This window comes from Pteropus alecto, unplaced genomic scaffold (genome assembly GCF_000325575.1).
Source record: "Pteropus alecto unplaced genomic scaffold, ASM32557v1 scaffold24, whole genome shotgun sequence".
Classification (NCBI taxonomy): domain Eukaryota; kingdom Metazoa; phylum Chordata; class Mammalia; order Chiroptera; family Pteropodidae; genus Pteropus; species Pteropus alecto.
This window is the reverse complement of record NW_006439192.1, coordinates 2,038,561-2,057,393: the sequence shown is the minus strand read 5'-3', so window position 1 is coordinate 2,057,393 and position 18,833 is coordinate 2,038,561. Positions and strand designations below refer to the sequence as shown.

The window sequence follows — 18,833 nt, the reverse complement described above, 5'->3', positions numbered from 1 at the left end:
AGTGGGCGTAGAGTTTTCACTTTTCAGGATGAAATAGTTTTAGAGATTGGTTGCACAACAATTTGAATATACTTAACACAACTGAACTGTACACCTAGAAATGGTTTAGATGGTAAATTTTATGTGTATTTTACCACAATTAATTTTTTTAAAAAAGAACACACCTTTGCTTTGCTTAATTTAGTTTTTTCTTCTTGGTGCTTGAAATGAGCATTGGTGTTGCCGGTTGTGTAGTAAATAGTTGTGGATTCATCTCTTTATGAACGTCAAAGGCTTTGTGTATGTAAAAGGTGATGTATGGAAGGGAAAGAAGTTATACAGCATATTTGTGATAATATTCTATTGGGGAAAGGAGTGGATTTAAAGGAATCTCTTTCCAGGTTCATGGCACTGTGTGCCACATACACAGCAAACACAATGATTGCAGAGGTACATTTTGGGAAATGAACTCAAAGTTAGGATGAGATGGTGTTGTTAAATAAACCTTTTACTGAGGCCTTAAACACTGTGATCCCCTTCTCTAAAGGGACCATCCTTCATTGGGCTTTAAAAATTATTCACATAGTTTTTGTAGTACACGAATATTTTTATTCCAGAATGTGAAAATACCTTCAACAATAATCTAAAGACAGTCCAAGTTCACAGTGACAAGAATTTGGTGTAGGTTGTAAGCCTCATTATGCTATAGGCAGTAGGCCTTCTTTATAGATAAACCTACTTTGTGTCTAACTTATTTTCTCTCCTATTTAAATTATTCGTGCCTTTGAAGGAATATGACAGAGATCGCCCAGATCATTGATCTTTGCAAATAAAACTTGGGAGTCTAAGGGAACTATACTAACCCAGTTCTCATTGGCTTACTCTTCAGAGGGAAGTTTGCCTTCCTGTACTAAAGTTTAGAGAATGTGCTAGTGAATGCATGCATACTGTGTGTGTGTGTGTGTGTGTGTGTGTGTGTGTGTATGTTCCCCACAACTGAGCATACTATTTGGTTGGGCAAAGAACCCACATTATTTTTGCTGAGTTTCTAATACATGTGAAATAATTATTAATTTCAAAATTATTATATCCAAAGAACTGTAATCTATGCTAAAAATTGTGAAAAAAATGTAAACATGAATATACAAGGACAAAAGAGCAGATGATGAACTACTACTAAGTTTCCACTGGTTATGGAGCAGGAAAAAAAAGACCAGATTTAAGAACCCAAAGAACATTTAAGATGGTGGTAGCCAGTTTAAAAACCATCCCTATACAAAAATATATGATGTCCAATTTCTACATTTATGGAATTTAATCTAGATCAAGATTAGACGTACCCATACACTCATTATTCAACTTTGTGTCATTGAGACCTTGGTAGAAACTAGCCACACATTAAAGGCTTGAAGGTTTGTTAAACTGATGGATAAATGGAATTCATGTACATGTGGTTAAGTCCCAAATAGGTGTGGTAACATTTAGCGTGGAATGAGTGGTCCAGTGTTTTGGAGTACAGCCATCATTCTTACAGTCAGATTTTGAGATCTAAGAATGTAGACTTTACCCTCAAAATTTATCAGAGTATTTAACATGGAATGGCAATCTCACAACAGTATGTAAATAAACTAGGGGGATAGGGCTTGGTACTGGTGACAAAAAATGTCCTTTAGTAACAAGAAGAAGGGCTGATTTTGTTTTAAAGAAGTACCTATAAGCTTGGGATAGGCGTTTGAAGTTGGAAGAGATGGTGAGAAATTCACATGGAAACTCCAGCAAGCACCAGAGAGAGTTTAGTGGAGAGATTGGTTCCAAATTGAGGAAGATGTTGTAAAGCTGCAGCTTCGAGGGAACACAGAGATTGTGTAAACCAACTCTTTGGACTCAGATCATGGTGGTGGTGGATGAGTTTACATGCAGAATTGCATTTCAGTGCACAGTCACAACATCCCCAAGATGACAGGTAATTTAGTGACTTAAGCTTCTTCTCGCTAATAAGGGCTGATTTCACGCTCTCCAAAACCTATGGGGAGTAGCCAGTATTCGGGCCCTGGTTCAGCTCAGAAACGTGGAGACTCCTCCTTAGGAAGAGCTCCCTTTAGCAAAGCCGGAATCCCAGGGCCACGTGCCACGAAGAAGAGGCAACTAGGGCCAAAGATGCGCAGTTCCAGTCTCTGCAACGCCAGGCCTACCGAGGGGCGACACGACGGTTCCCCGCGCGCCCAGCCGCGGCAGCTGCCGCTACGCCGCCTCCCCACTCCGCCTCGCCCCTCGGGGCTCGCGCCCAGCCCGGCGCGCGCCCGGAGCGAGAGTGCGGGGCCTGAGATTACACGGCGGGAGGGGTGGGGATGGGACGCGAGGGGTCACGTCAAAGCGGCGTAGACAAAGGGCGGGCGCGCGCACGTCCTTACGCACGCCTCGGCTGGAGGCGGCGGGCCAGGACGGGAGGGACCAGCACCGGAGGGATCTGGAGCCCTGGAGTTTCGCGGTCGGTGAGTATGCCCGAGTCGACCCCTTCTTGAAGGTTACAGGCCTCAAGAGAGCCGGGAGCGGGGCGCGGGGTCGGGGCCAGGCGCCCAGCGAAAGGCCTGCGGTCCGGGGACGCCCTCCCTACGCCGTGTCGGCGTCAGGAGACACCATTGCTGCTTCCTGGGGTTGCCCGGCAGTTCCGCCCCCTCGGCCGCAGTGGAACAGTCCTCGCCCCTCCCGCCGCCGCAGTGCCGGGAGCCTGGTACCCCAGCGCGGCGCCGGTCCCCGTCCCCGCTTCCCGGCTCTGGCCGGCCCCTCTAGAGATGGACTCCTCGATCTTCCCAAATCCTAGGGTCTCTGCAGCCCTCCCGTCTCTAGAGCCAAGGAATGCAGCTCATGAGGGCTGAAGGGGTATTAGACATCACGAGGAAGCGCCTTCACCTCTAATTTCTTTTCTTATGTCTTTTGGTTTCCCTGGGATGCGTTTTCTCTTCTCGTTCTCCAAAGGAGCCTCATTCTTTTCTTTCTCTAGGATTTCTTCTCTCCCGAAATTCCGTGCCTTTCCTATTGATTTCACGCTCTGCGAGGCATCCTCTTACTAGAGTCTTGTTTATTTCCTCGCTTTCCGTTTCACATAGGGCTTTAACTGCTGGAATTGAAAAGTTAAGGAAAACATGCCGTAGGAAACAGCATAGCTCAGTGGAAGTAGTTCCATGCTGTTCTAGATGTCAGTGCCTGTCACTTCTCATTATCGCCCCGCACTCCTCCACCCCCCCCACCCCCCGGCCGTATGGATCATCTTAATGATATGGATCATCTTAATGATAACCTTCAGATCAGTTGAAGAATTTCCTTTCTGGTTCATTTTCCTTAATTTAGGCCGAACTTTGAGTAGCTCTGCTTAGTTTCATGTCTTGTAGATTCTATCTCAACCCAAGGGAAATGGTGTGAAAAGCAATTATTCTTATGCCAAGGGCTGTGTAGAAAAGAGCCCTGAAATAATACCAATTCTGTATTCTTTTCTCACTTTGACAGTGAAGTCGTTTTGGTTTTTTTTTTCAACTTTGGTTATGGAGCATTTCAGACATACAAAGTAGAATAGTGAACCAGTAGATATCCATCATCCCTCCTCAACAATTCACCTTATGGCTAAGCCTGTCCCATCCACATCCCATCCATTACCCAATCCCCTATATCTCTGGGATAAATCTTTGATGTTAAAAGTAGCTTGAGATTCAGAATAAAAATCCTACTATTGAATAAAGTCATCATGAACTTTTTTTGGGGACACAGTATACTATTGTAAATCCTTCAACTAAGAAACACATAATAGTGTTGGAGAAGGACCAGAAAAGGGTGTCTAAAATGATCAAGCTGCTGGAGAACAGTTAAAACATTCAGATATCATTCAGATCTGAATGAGAACTTCCAGAACACCTTGTCTAACTTTTTCATTTTTAATGAGCCCTCAGGGTTCAGTGAGATTCAGTGACTTGTTCAGGTCTACAAGGAATAAGAGGCTGAACGGAGACTAGGGAGAAATCGTCCACCTTCAAGTCCAGTCTTTCTCCTGTACCTTACTGCTTGCCTTTAGGTCAGGGGTCTCCAACCCCCAGGCAGTGGACTGGTGCTGGTCTGTGGCCTGTCAGGAACGAGGGGGCACAGCAAGAGTTGAGTGAGTGGCAGGCAAGTGAGAGAATCATCTTCTGTATTTGCAGCCCCTCTCCAGTGCCTCAGCTCCACCTCAGATCAGCAGGCATTAGATTCTTATAGGAGCACTGGTCCTCGGTGCCCAAAAGGTTGGGGACCGTTGTTTTAGGTCATCTTCAGGAAAAAAAAAATGTGTGGATGGGCTATTACTGAAAACTCTTAAATGAAGGGTTTGGATGAACTTTTCCACCAAATTCTGGAATACAGCTAGAGAATATGCCTTAAATTATTCCTTAAACTACATTTGGGACAAATCTCTAATCATAGCTTTTAGGAAGCATGGGGAAATTGTGACCCCTGAAGTAGAATACCAGACTAAGATTAAGAACAAGCTTTTAAAAGATTTAGATCACATTGACAGCTATTTAGTAGTTACTAAAGAAAACTGGAATAATTTGGAGTACACCCCTGAAGTTTTGTTCCTGATAGCAGGAAGAACAATTGCATTCTCCCATAAAACATTTTCTCGTCATTAACAGATAAGAATCCTGGGCTGGATGAATTGTGGGCTGGGCCTTTTTTTTTTTTTTTTTTAATACAAAATTGTAGAATGCATTTCCTAACATATTTTATGCTATTAAATTTTCCTATCTCAAAAAAGACCGGTAAATTCTGTACCTGTGCCTCAGTTTTCTTACCCTTAAAATGGCGATAGTCTGCTTCCAAGGAATGCTGTAATCAAGAGAATCTTTGTATATAGAGTTGAGTTTACTTATATAAGTTCACTTTATATCACATGACATAGTTGTTTATAAATTTACTTTCAGGATGGACTTTTGTGAGTTTATGACCTAAATACAGTAGTTGTAATGCACATCTAGATTATAGAAGTACCACTGAAATAACAGCATGTGTATGTTTTGTTTCGGTAAATCACCCTTGAAGGCGTGTGTTTTATGTGGTGGTTTTTGTGGTGTCAGAAAGAGTTTTATAGTTAGTCTCTCAGGATTCTAGCCTAACTTATTAATTAGTTTCTGCTAAAGAGTAAACCACTTTTCTGATCCGTGTGCATGCACGTCACAGAAGGTTACCTTTTTAAAAAATCTCTTACTTTCTGGAGATAGAAGCTAGGTCGTGGTTAAGTTGAACTGTACTGTGGAATTATTCAAATAAAGAACCTCATGGCATATCATTTACTTACTATGTCATGCTGATGGAGGGGACTTGAACAAACATTATGTATCACTAAGCTACAACATAATGCTTACTATAGCATGATGAATGCTTTTTAAGAGCACAGAATTTTAGAGTTAGGAAGGTTACGTTCTTGGACTTAACCTTCAGGGTGCTTTTTCTCCTTTAAAACACATGCATACAGCATGCACATGCCACACAATCACAGGGGCTTAGTCTCTTTTGGGCTCTTTTTATTTTGTCTTATATAATGGTTGTTAGTATTTTCGGATTGCACCACCTATTAAACCAGAAGCTCAAGCTCTGTAATACTGGAATAATGTTTTGTAAAAAGTAGGAGGATAATCCATTTTTGTTGACTTTTTGAATTAAAAAACAAAAAACTGGTGAGGAAACTGAAATCCAGGGAAGCCGAATTAATAGACCAGATAGTAACAGAGCTATGGCTCAAACTTAAGACAACTCCTGAGTTCCAAGTGTAAGCCCCTTCCATTGTACCATTTTTTCACACCTCAGAGGAATAAGGAGGGAAAACGTTTATATATTTTTCCTTACTGGTTGGTAATATATTATTTTCAGGCTCTTGCTTTAAGTGTCTTTGATCAGTGCTATCCAATAGAAATATAAGCAACATATATAATTTTAAATTTTATAGTAACCACTTTTTAAAAAGGTGAAAAGGAACAGGTGAAAATAACTTTATATTTTATTTCATCTAAATTATCCAGAATATCACTTCAACATATAATCAGTATATACATTATTAATGAAATCTTTACATTCGTTTTATCATCCTAAGTCTTTGAAATCCAATGTGTAGTTTATAGCACATTTTAGCTTGGACCAGCCACATTTCAAGGACTCTAAGAGTCACATGTGGTTGTGGCTGCTGCGTTGGACAGCACAGAAACTCTGTCAGCTGAACATAAAGATGAAGGAGTGTTTTATGTTGCTCAGCTCTGAGGTTAGAGTTTGTGGTTGTGGTCATTGATTTTTTTTTCTTTCATGTCTTAGTGATTTTTCTCTGCACAATTAGGATTATTTCAAGTTTCAAATTGAACAAAGAAATCTGTTTCATAAATTTTGTGCTTTTATGATGAAATACGTTCTCATCCTTTTGTTTGTGGGATCAGTCTCTTTTTTAATCATCTTAACCATTTTTAAGTATATAGTTCAGTAGTAATGCTTTCTAATTTTAAATAAGACTGCTTAGTCATTGGGAAAAAAAACTTTATTTTATTTTTTAAATTTTTATTTATTTTTTAGACGGGGCAACCCTTGGTTGACCTCACAGATTGCAAGGACCTTATCAGCTTACAATCCTTTATTTTTTAATTTTTTATACCTACAGCACCTGGTCTTCCTAGGTAGTCTCCTATCCAAGTACTAACCGGGCCTGACCCTGCTTAGCTTCCGAGCTCAGACGGGATCGGACTTGTTCAGGGTAGCATGGCCATAGACTAAAAAACTTGATTTTTAAAAAGTGGCTAGTAACAAGACGCAATAAGAAAATAACCTAATAAAAAATAGGCAAAAGATTTGAACACTCCACCAAGGAAGATATACGGATGGCAAATTAGCACATGAAAAGATGCTCAATATTATTGGTCATTAGGGAAATGTAAAATAAAACTATGAGATACCACCTCACATCCATTAGTATGTTTAAAATTAAAATACTTATCATGTCAAGTGTTGGTGAAGTTGTAGAGCAAATGGAACTTTCATACACTGCTGGCAAGAATGCAAAATGGTACAACCAGTTTAGAAAGCAGTTTGGCAATTTCATAAAAAGCTAAACATGTACCTACCTTAGACTCAGTCATTCCACTCCTAGATATTTACCCAAGAGAAATGAAAGCATTTGTCCATACAAAGCCTTGTTGATAGCTTTATTTGTAACAGTCTCAAACTGGAACAACCCAAATGTCCATCAGTAGTTGAATAGATAAAAATTGTAGTATTTCCACACAATAGAATACAGCCCCAGGATGAACTGTTGACATGTGTAGCAACTTGAATGATTCTCAGAAAGATTATGAGCGAAATAAACCAGACAAAAAGATTTTTAAAGAAAAAGGCCGGGAAGTTGCTTTTAATTACATATATAATACTCAAAATGTAAAAGCACAGATTTTAAAATTAAACTCAGAGCAGTGTTCAGGTTTGGTAATGAAACGTCTTGGATTTTACAGCTCCAGCAACTCAAATTGTCCTTCCTTAAACTGATGGCCGCAGAATATCAAAATATCCTATATCCTTTGTCTTTTTTTTTTTTTTACTTTCCCAGCTTGGAAGATTTATTTTGCTCTGGGCGAACTTGATACCATGTTGCAATTATTACCTAGTTCTAACTCAGGTTAGGCCTTTCTAGACAAGGGGAAAATACTTAAGGTCAAATGACCTTAGTTAAAACCAAAACCCTGAAACTAACATATTTCTGACTTCTTCCTAATGGATTGAGTCATCCTTTAGCCTACCATATCTAGGCTTTGTTTTGGACCATTTATTTTATCCAGGATTGATGTCGGCTATATGTGTTTTCTTGGGTTTTCAGCACTCTAGCTTTACTCCACCCTAATAGCTCTGTATCTCCTTGGAAACATTTGTACACTTTTCCTCCTAAGCTACATCCTATTCAAGCAAATTTCTTATAATCCCCTACTCTGAAACACTTGACGTTAAATTCATCCCAGCACACATTTCTATTGTGTTGTTTGTGCACATTTGTTTACCATCATATCAGGATTGGGGCGTTTGGGGGGTCTGTGTCCTGACAGAGTACACTAGGAAAAATGGATAGCTTTCCTCTGAAATATAACCTACCCCAAAGCAAATAAGAGATCTGCCTGGGAAGCAGAAAGACCACTAGACAGGGGAGCAGATCTGAGTTACAGTTCTGCCTCTGTTACTGGCCAATTTCGTAACCTTTCGCAGTTATTTAACTCTTCCAAGCAAAGTTCAGTTATTTGAGCCATGAAAAAAAAAAAGTTGGGCTAGAATTCTCAATGATTGACTACTAAAGTTGTAGTTTATCATTTTATTATTGCCTCTGCTTTGTAATGATGACTAATTAATAGTAACTTCAGTTTATTGAGCACTTTGTGTCAAGCACTAAAGAGATCGCTTGATATACATTGTACTCAGTCTTCACAACAGTACCACAGGATACATATTAGAAATATGTATCTGCAATATGCGAAAACAAACATGAAAGTTTATTTATTTTCCAGAGGTCACACAGCTAGAAAGTAACGGAGTCTGGTTTTGAATGCAGTTTGTCTGATTCCCTATATGTTGAACCATCATGCTTCACTGCTTCGGACATTCTAAGTAAAGACATATAGGCAGATATCTTGGATTGGACATTTATTCTAACCTCCCTAAACAGTTTATTCTTGTTTGAACAACTCAGTCTTAGATTCTTTTTTTAAACAGCTTTATTGAGATAAAATTCATGTACTGCATATAATACACCCGTTTAAAGTGTACAATTCAATGGTTTTTATTATATTCACAGATAATGTAACCATCACCACAGTCAATTTTAGAATGTTTTTACCAACTCAAAAAGAAACCTCATACATACTCTTTTGTTATTACTTCCTTCCCTACCTCCCCCATTTTCCTCAGCCCTAAATAACCACTAATTTACTTCCTTTCCATCCTTCAAGATTAAAATTTATATGGTGGAATCATGTGATATGTGGTCTTTTATAATTGACTTCTTTCATTTAGCATGATGTTTTCAAGGTTCATCCATATTGTAGCATGATAAATACTTCATTTTTATGGCCAAATAATATTCCATTTGTCAACATAAGAATGTCTAAACCTGTTGAAAATTTTTATAAAAATTTGTTTGAGTCAAGCAGAGGATATACCTGGAAGCAAGATCTCAACAGACTGAGACAAATTCTTCAGAGAATAATAGTTTGCAATTTCTTTTATGCCTTTGAGGTTAAGGAGGGAACATGAAGATTGAATGATGGTTGGAGAAAACAAGGCAGGGATCTGATAACAGAGTAGTTAAGATTGTGTGCTTTCTTGAAGGTGGTCACGCTTTAGAGGAGGGATCTGAAAGGGGGCATTTAAGAAGGCTGTTAACCTAGATGCATAAATATAATGGACAGGGCTAAATAAAGCTTTTACTAAAGAAGGTATATGCCTGAGACGTGGATAATTTGTAATCAAAGATAGATAGTGGGTTGTCTTCTCAGGTTCCAGTTCTTTGCCGAGATAAGTAAAAACCCTTATCCCAGTAGTTCACAGCTCTGGCTACACATTAGAACCACTCATGCCTCTTAAAAACAAATGCACAGAGATTCTGGTTGATTTTACCAGAGCTAAGGCCTCAGGGAGCCAAATGTGCATCCTGGGTGGAGAATCAGTGCAACCAGTGCACTGGCCATGGGAATGGGCCTGGCTGGGTCTTCTGAGGGCCCACACTGCTCACATCCCAGCCTTCTGGTGTGCATATCAATTTTATTGACTCAAAATTACTGTAACAGTCTTAGTCTTTTTTGGAGGACTCACACAGGGTGCCATCTTTAAGCATCAAACATTTTTTCTGATTTCTGCAGAGGTCTTGTTTCCCCTCAGTGTGCTTTGCTGACGCTGGCTGTGGCTGTTTTGCCTCCCTGTCAAGAAGGGCACATGCAATTTCTGAATGGGATCAGCATGCTCTAGCCATTTTAGGGGATTATAAACGCCTTTAGGCAGATAGTAGTTGAAAACAGATTTATCATTAGTGCAATGTTATGACTTCTTGGGAAATACCTTCAGATGCCCCTCCTTATTCCTAGTAACAATTCCTAGGAAAAAGTAACAATACTAGTAAATATTTTTTGAGCATTTACCTTGCTCTAGGCACTGGAAAAGTGCTTTACATAACGTTTGTTATTTTGTAATCTTTTGAACATTACTTTTAGTAGGTATTGTTGAACATAAAGAGATTTACCTGGTGTTTCTTTTGATCTTGGAACCACATGACCATTACTTATTCAAAATAATAAATAGATTTTTAAAGATACCAAAAAATAAACATGACTTGCCTTTCCCTTTCACTCCTAGAGGCAGCTACTTAACCAGTCACATCTGCATCTTTCCAGACACATTTATCTTTTGGAGTACATAATGAACTATATACTTTTCCTTTTCCTCCCTCCTTCACAAGTGGTTGGTTATTGTGGACATTGTTCTGCATCTAACTGGAAGATTGTTTCTTATCAGTGCATATGTAGATGTGTCTCTTTTTTAACAGATGAATAGTGTTCCATTATATCCCCTGTTAATGGACATTGATATTTCTTTTGATACCACAAACAGTGCTGCAGTCAGTAACCTTGCACATATATCATTTTGCACATGCTTCAGTATAGGTTATTTCCTCAGGACTTTGTCATTTGGGGCTGTATAATTCTTTGTTGTAGGAGCTGGCTTGTGCATTATAGGATGTTTAGCACATATCTGACTTCTTTGTAATAGATGCCGGCAGCACCCCCAGTCCAAGTTGTAACAACCAAAAGGTCTGTGGACATTACCAAATGTTCCTCTAGGGAGTAAAAAAATTGCCTCTGCTTGAGAACCACTTTTAATTTATCTTTAGAATGAATTTTTAGAGGTAGAATTACTGGATGTAAGGTTATGTGCATTTAGAATTGTGATGGTTATTGCTAAATTGTTCTCCGTAGAGGTTGTACCATTTTACACTCCAGCAGTAATGGAAGGTATTTTCTCATTTTCACCAGAATGGTGGTTTATAAAAATTATATTTTTGCCATCTTACCATAGTTTTAATTCATAGTTCTGTGCTTTATTCTTTATTATTGAGCACTTAGTGCTTGCGAGGCATGTAGTATTTTTTGGCTTTGAGTTTTTGTGACATACTTTGAAATGCCTTCCTCTCTATCTAGCCCTCTTAAAGTCTAGTAGCTAGAACTGTGGACGGTACTCTGAGTTTCTTCTGATCATAAAGAAATGACAACACATACCATTTATTGAGATTTCATATGTGATATACATTGTGCTGCTTGTGCTTTAAAAATCTATTATCCCCGTGTAACCTAAGCATTTATTTGTAATAAAATGCCGTATCTTATCCTTTTGAGTTGGTATATGGCATCTCTGGACATATTCGGGTAGTCATGGTCTCCTGAAGTAGGATGTGTCACAGAGAACTAGCTGAAAAAAGTATTTAATTCTGCAATTAGGAGTCATAATAGTTCCTGCCATGTGATTGGGTCAGAATTGGTTTAGCTGTCCCAATTTAAAATTGTAAGTTCCCTCTGTTATTTTCTCTTCCAGGACTCTCTTATTTTCTTTAATTATTTGACGTGTGAAATTATGACTTTGTGTATACTTTGCTTAATACTTGTCTCTAGGCATATTTGTTCACTAAATATCAAACACCTAACATAATGTGTGGTATACAATATGTGCCCAGTGATATTTGTTGAATGAATGAACTACTCTAAGAACTGAGGCACATTGGAAATTGGGTTATTTGGGGGCCTAAGAGCCCAGATCTGCCATTCAGAGGTTGAAGAGTTTAGTTAGCTCAGCAATGGGTTCTGTCACATTCCTTGGATGAAGTCATCTTCTCTCATAAAAGGGTCAGAACTAATTGGTTTTTATGTTTTTCTCTGGACAGTTTGGGCTGCCGGTCCAGATGACTCTTCAGGAGTTTGGCTGAAACTTGTGGAAGAGAATGAGTAATATTCCTCTGAGTTAATGGCTTCCCCTGCTTCATGCTTAAGGAGTCATGGTTATGTTTACTTGAGGCAAAGTGATAGCCTCTCTTAAATGAGCAGGTATCTAGAAATTGTGGTGTAATTGAGTTATGACCTAAGCAATTTCCCAACATTTCCAGAGATCAGAGTCTGTGTTAAGGGAGCCTTAAGACACAGTCGCCTCTGGCTTTAATGACTACTCTGTTCATCTAGCAGGATGTTTGGAACGCTGTTTGACAACCGCAGCTTGCTCACTTTTTCTCTACTTAGAATTTCTATGAGGATGATTCTTTAGTTTGGTCAGATAACTTGCTTTGCTAGTTTGCTGTTCTCTGCCCTGGAGTCTGGCACTCGGAAACCAGAACAATAGGGTGGGGCGGGACAACAAGGAGAAGTTCACTGCCTCTGAGGGGAGAAAGAGAAGCTGGGTCCGTAGTGTAGCAAACCCTGTCTTTTATAAAGGGTCAGGTAGTAAATATTTTAAGGTTTGTGGGGCATTGGTTTCTGTCACCTGTTATTCTTTGTTTTTCAAAGCTCTTCAAAGATGTAAAAGCCATTCCTAGGTCATGAGCCTTATAAAAACAGGCCATAGCCAGATTTGGCCCATAGATCATGATAGTTTGCCAACCCCTGAACTAGAAAAGAAATTAGTGTATTGCTAAATGTGTTTGCTTTAACGTTTTGGGGACATGAACCTGTAATAACCTCGGGAATTCTCAGTTAATTGTGATCCAAGGAAACTCTGGCATGGAAAGTCAAAGTAACCCCACTGTCAGTCACCTTGGGACTAAAAGTAACCTTGGCCAGTGTGGCAGCAGCTGTCCTGTGGGACAGAGGGATCTTGCTGCCTTTTCCCATGAAAGTGCTGGCCAAAGGTGATGGGGACGGAAAAGTGGAATGGAGCTGTGGCCCTAGAATTAGGCTGGAATTAGACAGATTTAAGGAATACCGTGACTCAGCAAATTAAATTTATTAAATCTTAGAACTACATCTAATTTCCTGAACCTCTGTTGGGATATAGTTAGAAATCTGGCATATGCAATCAGTTTGGCCAGTTTATAAAAAATGAAAGAGCAGGTTTGTACCTTGAATTCTGAGAAAAACACCAATTCTGATACATGAGTCCAGATTTTCCCCGTGGTTTTTCTCTGGTCACAAGAAGTACTGTAGAGCAGAACTGGCGTGAAGGAAGTGTTAGTTTATTTCAAGGTAGTCTGGAAGATAGGAGGGCATAGTGGTGGTTAAAGAGCATGGGCTGCGAGAAGAATGTATTTGTCAAACTCCTACTCTACCACTTAATAGCTGTGTGATCCTGGGTAACTTACTTTGTCCTCTAAGCCTCAGTTTCCTTACCTGTAAATAGCATTGAGGATGATAACTCCACCATAGGGTTGTTGTAGAATTAAGTGAGGATAGTACAGATAAAATGCTTCCTATATAACTCAATGTCAGTCATGTTAGCATTCAATAAATGTTAGCAATAATCATGATAATGTGAAAGTGGAAGATATGAAAGATCAAATACAGGAACTAGTATTTGTGACTCAGTGCCACTGAACTATCATGTCTTAATCACTAGTCGTATGGGAATGTAAAAGGAGCATTAATGGATTAGGAGTCAGAAGAACTGAGTCTGTGTCTACCTTGCTTGGTTTCCAAATTGGTCAGATGGAAATTAAATATGTTGACAGGTTGTGAGACCACATGTGAAGGGCTTCAAGTTCTATAAAGCATTGGACAAAATTTAAGGTAACGTCAGTAACCTGTTCATTTGTTCAGTTTCTTAAACTTCTGAGTGTATTAGAATAGAGCCAGAAGATGATTGGTGTGAAGCCAGAATGTTTGCCAGAAAGACTTGATAAGATGCTCCCAAGTTCACCAGTTGAACTGGAAACTTGTGGTTAGGAATGAGTAATAAAAAACTGGAATGCTTTTGTAAGATATTTGAAATAGTAGAATTTAAAAAATGAGTGGCCACATTAAGTGAAAAAAGCCAATCTAAAAAGGCTACATACTGTATGATTCCAGATATGACATTCTGGAAAGGAAAACTGTGGAAACAGTAAAAAGATTATTGAGTGCCAGGGTTTGGGGGCAGGGGGAGAGGAATAATCGGAGCGCAGAGGATTTATAGGGCAGTGAAAATATTTTGTATGTTACAGTAATGGTGGTTACATGTCATTCTACATTTGTCCAAACCCATAGAATGTACAGCACCAAGAATGAATTGTAGTGAATTGGGGAGTCAAGGAGTATATTGGAAATCTCTGTACCTCCCTCTTTATTTTGCTGTGAACCGAAAACTGCTCTAAAAAAAAAAATAGTCTTAAAAATTTTTTAAAAGAGTGGCCCATTTAGGGAGATAGGCTGGAGGAGTTTAATCTCTCTGTAGAAAATGTGACAATGTCTTATAAAGTTAAAACTGTATATTTCCTTTTCCCCTGCAATTCTCTTTCTAGGAATTTATCCTGAAAATATGTTTGCTTGTTCATTTTGTATGCTAAATCATGTATGTATATGGTTATTCATTATATTATTTCTAACAACAAAAAAGTGGAAAATATTGGTGTCCAACTTCAGGAAACCAGTTAACTAAATAAATCATGGTGCATTCTTACAGTTGAAAACTATGCACCCGAAAAAGTGAGGGAGTATATATTGCTGATTGAACCCTCTTCCATGATATGTCAAGCTAAACCAAACCAAACCAAACCAAACCAAAAGCAAGGCGAAGAGCAGTGTTCCTGGTATGCCAGGTTGGAGCGGGGCAGGAATCGTTAGAAAAGATCAATTATGATTTACATATATAAACATGGAATAGTGGGAAGAATATGAAGCTGATAATATGGTTGCACCTGTGGACAGGAACTAGCTAGCTAGGGGATAAGTAGGAGGGAAATTTCCTTTTCACAGTATACTCTCTCTTTTGAAATAGATCTTATATTCTTTTATTTTCTGTTTAAAAGTTGAGCTGCCACAGATCATATCATTGGAGTTGAAAACTATGAAAGATCTCTGTATTTTCCTCCCACATCTGTGTCTGCTACCTGTAGTTCTGCCTGGTCCCCTTGACCTTGATGACTTGTGAAGATGGCACTGACTCTAGACTTACCCTAAAACAGTCCCCCACCCCCAAAGCATATTAATGTCTCTTCTCTTAATTTGTGTGACTAATGGTGTTTCTGTTTCCACCCCCAGCTTTGGCAGCATGTAAGCAACTTCTTGCCAAGAACCCAGGTCACCACTGAGAAGAGTCCTTAGGGAGAAGAATATCCAGAGGAAACCAATGCCAGGAGTGTCTGGAATTATACTCACTGCAGGCAGCATGAGACATTCTGTGCCAGCATCTGTGTCCTACTGGCAAAGACTGTAATTCTCCAGGTAGGAGGGTCCTGGAAGCATCATGCACCAGGAGCCTCTCCAGAGGAAAAATGGGGCCAGATATGAACTCTCTACAATGAACACAATTTTCAGCTTATGAAGAAATTTTAAGTAAAACACTTATTTAATTCCCACATATTCAAGTTCAGTAGCCTTCTGAGTGAAGTGCCAGCAGTCACCCCACCCTCTACAGGAGTTATCAGCATTTTTCTGGCACCAAGTTGAACTCTTCTTGGTATTTTTGGCAATGACAGATAATCAGAACAGATTTATCTGCTAAATGCTCTTGGGCAGGAAAAAAAGTAAAACTTCTGGAAGCAGTGTAAGGGTAGCGGAGCAGAGATCCCTGCCTCACTGCTCACTGTCACGGAAACAGCCTGGACTCTGATGCTCATACCGAAGATTGACCCTGCCTCATTTACCTCCAAAGTCCATCTATTCCGGGGAGATCCGACGTTTTCGGGTTGCCTCCTGTGGCCCTTTTTATCATTTTACTCCCAGGCTTTCTGTTGAGGCTGTCGAATGATATGAACTTTGGAATGGAGTTTATTTTCTGTTGGGAACTTGCCTCCTTTCTCAGGGGGGTGCTGTCTCAGAGGACCATCTGACGTCCGTGCGTTGTTCTTGGGGAGAGGAGGGCATTGGCCTTGCCTGGATCCTCCACCATGTTCCTGTTGCTGCCTTTTGATAGCCTGATTGTCAACCTTCTGGGCATCTCCATAACTGTCCTCTTCACCCTCCTCCTTGTTTTCATCATAGTCCCTGCTATTTTTGGAGTTTCCTTTGGTATCCGAAAGCTCTACATGAAAACTTTGTTAAAAATCTTTGCGGTGAGTTGTTCTGTTTACAAAATGGTTGCTTCAGAGAGGAGAGAGAAGAGTCGTTCTTTGGTTGATTGTTATCTCTTTATTGGTATTTTGAGTACAAAGAATAACTAAATGTGTACTTGCGAAAGCCTTTAGCAATCTTTTTGAGCTAAGGTACTTGTGTGTCTGAGTATTCTCATCAAAGGAACCTATTATATGACTCCATACTTTGCCTGTTTATTTCAAAGAGAGGGGCTTAGAGTTGAAAAAAAGTCACTACAAGACCCTCCTTATTCTTGCATAACAGATATTGAAATACAAAGCTGCTGCTGAAATATTCCCTCACTGAGAAATATGGAAGAGTCTTTTATCTCTTAAATAGGTTCTTGAATTTTATCTTAGTTTCTTGAATTTTAGACAAAAAGAATGAACAGACAAGGGCATTTGATGAATCGTTTTATCTTTTTAAAGATAGAGAGGGAGAATACATTTCTTAACATGCATTAGAACTTAACTATTTTATACTGCTAAACAGAACTGGTTGTAATGTAAAGGCATGCGTGAGAAGTGATATTTCCAGGAAGTTGGTCCGTGCCCCAAAACCTAATATCTATTCAAAGATTGAGTAATTTATTAACAATATTTTTAGTTATCACCAAATCTTCAGGAATTCTTTTTCACAATTGAGACCATGTATAATTTGAGAAATGCATTCATAATAGTAAAAATAATACAGTATTATTTGTTCATATAGTATCTAATGGTTTTCAGAATCATTTCATTCATTTTTCTTTGGTTTGTTATAATTCTGAAGTGGTCAGGGTATCTACATTTTATCAATGAAGAAATAGAGACTCAGAAAGATGGTGAGCTATATGAAATGTTATATTACAGTAGGAAATTTTTTATGTGTATTATTGAATCTTGGGTGCTATCTTTTGATATTTAATATTCCTATAAGAATGATTTTTTTCACATTTAGAAAAATTGAGGTGAAATTTACATAAAATTAACCATTTTAAAGTGGTTAATTTGGTGGCAATTACTGTACTCAGTGTTACATGACCACCAACTGGACATAGCTCCACATTTTCATCACTCCAAAAGGAAACCCCATACTCATTGCGCAGTTCCTCCCCTCCCCCATTTCCCCCTCTACCAGCCCCTGGCAGCCAGGAGTCTATGTTCTATCTCTGGATTTACCTATTCTGGATATTTCATATAAATGGAATCATATGAAAAGCGCTGTTTTGTGTCTGACTGGCTTCTTTCGTTTGGCATAACGTTTTGAGATTCATCCACATTATCACATGTTTCAGTATTCATTAAAAAAATGACTGAATAATATTTTGTATCTATACCATAATTTGCTTATCCATTGCTAGGCTGTTTCTGCCTTCTGGCTATTGTCGGTAGTGCTGCTGTGGTGTACGTGCACTTGAGTACCTGTTTGCAGTTATATGATTTCTAGTTCCTTGCTTAGGCAGGGTCTGGAGACCAGCAGCACGAGTATCACCTAAGAGCTGATCAGAAGTGTATGTATGTGGCCCACTCCAGACCTACTGAATTAGAATTTGCATTTCAGTAAGATCCAGGTGATTCATATGCACACTAACTTTTGAGAATGGTAATCTAATCAATCTTTGGACTCGTTACTAGAGTATTTATTTTAATGAATCAGGAAATGTAATTTTCTTAAATATTTCAGTCCAAAAAAATCTTCAGTAGAGCCCAGGGTTTCTTTGAATCATATAACATTACTCCTGCTCTTTTGCCATTGTGAAAAACGTACACCAGTATAGAATCAGTAGAATAGATAAACTTTTAAGAGACAACAGTGAGTGATGTCTAGCTTTTATTCAAGTTATAAGCAAGTAGTTAATTCATAGACCTATGGAAATCCTTGCTTTTAAAATATAGAAATAGGAATTATCAGCTAGGTTTCTTCTGTAGTAGCTAAAATTTTTTAACTTGGTCACTTTGGGTGGGACAAAAGGCCTAGAATCCATGTATATCCCCTCCTCTGTTTTGAAAATATCTCCTAAAATTAATATTTTAAAGTTCATAGCTAGGTAAATCTTCTTATTGTGACTCTGTTTCAAAGTAAATCTTTTTGTGACTCTATTTCTAAATATACATTCTTATGATTTTTAAGGTAGATTATAATTAAAAATGGAAAATTCATTAATTATATATTGTTGAGCCAATCCATAAGACAGGTAATCTTAAGCCATCAGAACCTCTTTGCTAACTATATCTTGAATATCATTATTTTGGGGCACAGTGATTTAAAAGTGGTAATGGAAGTAATGTGTGTATGTGTGTGTATATATGTGTGTACCCATTTTTGACCTCAAAATTTAGAATCTCAAGAAATAGATTTGTACTTCTTATTTTCTAAAGGTGTGTGTCAAAGGGCCCGATGGCTCCTGTCCTGTTGAGCATCATAGATAATTACACCTTGGCAATAAGATAGAGTAAGGGCTGGGCTAGGAAGAGCTGATATATACCAGTAAGGGCATAGGGTGCCTCTGTAAGAGTGTCTGGTCTTTTCTCACCCTCTAAAAAGAGTTACTGCTCTGAGTTGATATTAATGAGCGTGAGAAATGAATACTAACTTTAT

At 38.8% G+C, this 18,833-nt stretch overlaps 1 protein-coding gene and 1 pseudogene across 1 annotated transcript in view; one reads left to right on the top strand and one right to left on the bottom strand.

The window, feature by feature from the left end:
* Positions 1–2,342: 2,342 nt before the first annotated feature.
* GPAT4 (glycerol-3-phosphate acyltransferase 4) overlaps positions 2,343–18,833 on the top strand; it is a 33,057-nt gene continuing 16,566 nt past the window's right edge. Inside the window, exons 1-2 of the mRNA XM_006916277.3 lie at positions 2,343–2,471; positions 15,222–16,234. Coding sequence (XP_006916339.1) covers positions 16,070–16,234 — 165 coding nt within the window. The 5' untranslated portion in view covers positions 2,343–2,471; positions 15,222–16,069. The remainder of the gene's footprint in view (positions 2,472–15,221; positions 16,235–18,833) is intronic.
* On the bottom strand, positions 6,635–6,753 carry LOC112483467 (annotated as a pseudogene).